Source organism: Austrofundulus limnaeus, unplaced genomic scaffold, assembly GCF_001266775.1.
Source record: "Austrofundulus limnaeus strain Quisiro unplaced genomic scaffold, Austrofundulus_limnaeus-1.0 Scaffold17, whole genome shotgun sequence".
Classification (NCBI taxonomy): Eukaryota; Metazoa; Chordata; class Actinopteri; order Cyprinodontiformes; family Rivulidae; genus Austrofundulus; species Austrofundulus limnaeus.
This window is the reverse complement of record NW_013952419.1, coordinates 3,627,187-3,628,964: the sequence shown is the minus strand read 5'-3', so window position 1 is coordinate 3,628,964 and position 1,778 is coordinate 3,627,187. Positions and strand designations below refer to the sequence as shown.

General features: G+C 40.1%; 1 protein-coding gene across 2 annotated transcripts in view; it reads left to right on the top strand.

Annotated features, from left to right (window-relative positions):
* The window catches only part of b3glctb (beta 3-glucosyltransferase b), a 27,241-nt gene that overhangs the window by 17,596 nt on the left and 7,867 nt on the right, over positions 1–1,778 (top strand). For both annotated transcript variants that reach the window (XM_014003328.1, XM_014003329.1), the window contains one exon: positions 1,006–1,119. In XM_014003328.1, the coding sequence (XP_013858782.1) occupies positions 1,006–1,119 (114 nt within the window). The remainder of the gene's footprint in view (positions 1–1,005; positions 1,120–1,778) is intronic.

Below are 1,778 nucleotides of genomic sequence, written 5' to 3'. Positions count from 1 at the left end.
ATATGGACCAAAATCTCTGAGGAATGCTTCCAGCACCTTGTTGAATCTATGCCACGAAGAATTGAGGCAGTTCTGAAGGCAAAAGGGGGTCCGACCCGTTACTAGCGTGGTGTACCTAATAAAGTGGCCGGTGAGTGTATTTCGGACATGTAACTAATCTATATCAATCAAAACATAATAGATTAAACACTGTCAACATTACAAAAARGAAAACCTAAGAATATAGTGTTGTGCTTTTAACATCAGTTCTAACCTCTAATAACTTTAAATTTCTTCACACAGACAGAAATATAGTCATGCAAACAGGAATAAAATGTAAATGGTGAAACCTTCCCTTGTTTGCCCTCGTCTCCAYTTTATGTAAAGCTTGTAGTAAAGCAGGCTGCTTGTCATTCAGTCCCAGTAAACCTGTCAGGTGGAAACTACCTGTTGAAATTTACAACCTCGTTTAAATYGTCGACTGAAACACAACGAGCGCCATTATCCAAAACACTGATGTGTGTTTYAAGGGTCAGAATGAGCCGGCAGATATGGACAGACTGTTTTAGAGCAATTAACACAATCACAAGTGGAATGAAGAGTGTGTCATTAACTTTTTTTGTGATTTGTTTTAAACTCTGCTCATTAGAATTGCATAGCGGGGGTGTCACGATGCCCTTTCCACTTTCTGTTAATCGACGAGTGTGTTGAAGAATAAATTAATGCCAGATCGCTCCCCACTTGTCATGGATCAACATTAATTTTAAACTGTAATTGGAAGTCATCGTCTTGTTTCCTTATCGTGGATGATTCTGCTATCTGGATCAACAGGCGTCGAGGGGAGGAATTATCTATCCTGCCCTCAATTACGAGCACAATTTGATGACATGACCCCTTCAATTAGAGCCCTTGGAGAGTTTTTAATTAAGAGCCGGGAACCATTAAAGAGCACCATTTAGTTCAGAGAGGATGTTGGGACCGTTTAACTTGTACCCTTTGACCTCTCTTCCTCTGTTTCCCTCCCAGTACCCGTCGTGAAGTCGACCTGGGAGAAGGACGCTGGCATTTTAGAGTATTATAGCGACGTCGCCGACGCCTCCATACCCACGATCAACCTGGGAGTACCTAATACTGAGAGAGGTGAGCCATTTAGCCATGTTTTCTTATATTTAATTTCTAAATTTGACTTCATCAGTTAAATGCTAAAATGTAGGCACATAAATATCTAYATAAATACAAATAACAGAGCAACTTTACCAACATTTGAATGTCAGACATTTGCTTCCTAATCAATTGCTATAAATTACGTGTCAAAMTGAAGGCCCGTGGGCCAAATCTGGCCCTCGTTGACATTTTGTCCGGCCCCAAAGGTAGCACTTTTATTGTGAAATGGTTTAATGGTTTCTGTTTTTGCCACGGTCTTCTCATGACGGTTGCCTTTCAAGCTGAGAAAATTAAGTTTGAATTTTTCAGCGTTCTTTTGATTTTGGTGCGGAAAGAACAACAGAGTGTAAGAAAATACGTGTTCAATCGACTGAAGTCAACATGAAAACCACCATTGTTAAATAAACTGATTTGTAGAAGGAATAAAACCATAAAAAACCAGAATTCTAGAACCAAGTGGGGTTTATTGCCACTGGAGATGACAGGAAACCACACTGGCCAAAAACCAGGAAGTGCATCAATTTATACATGATTCTTCAGTGCCTGCGTTCGCCCCCTACTGACCTACGGCTGAATCACAGGCATTCAGACAAAAATCTCATCTACTGTTTTCAAAACGTTTTAATTATGTGTTG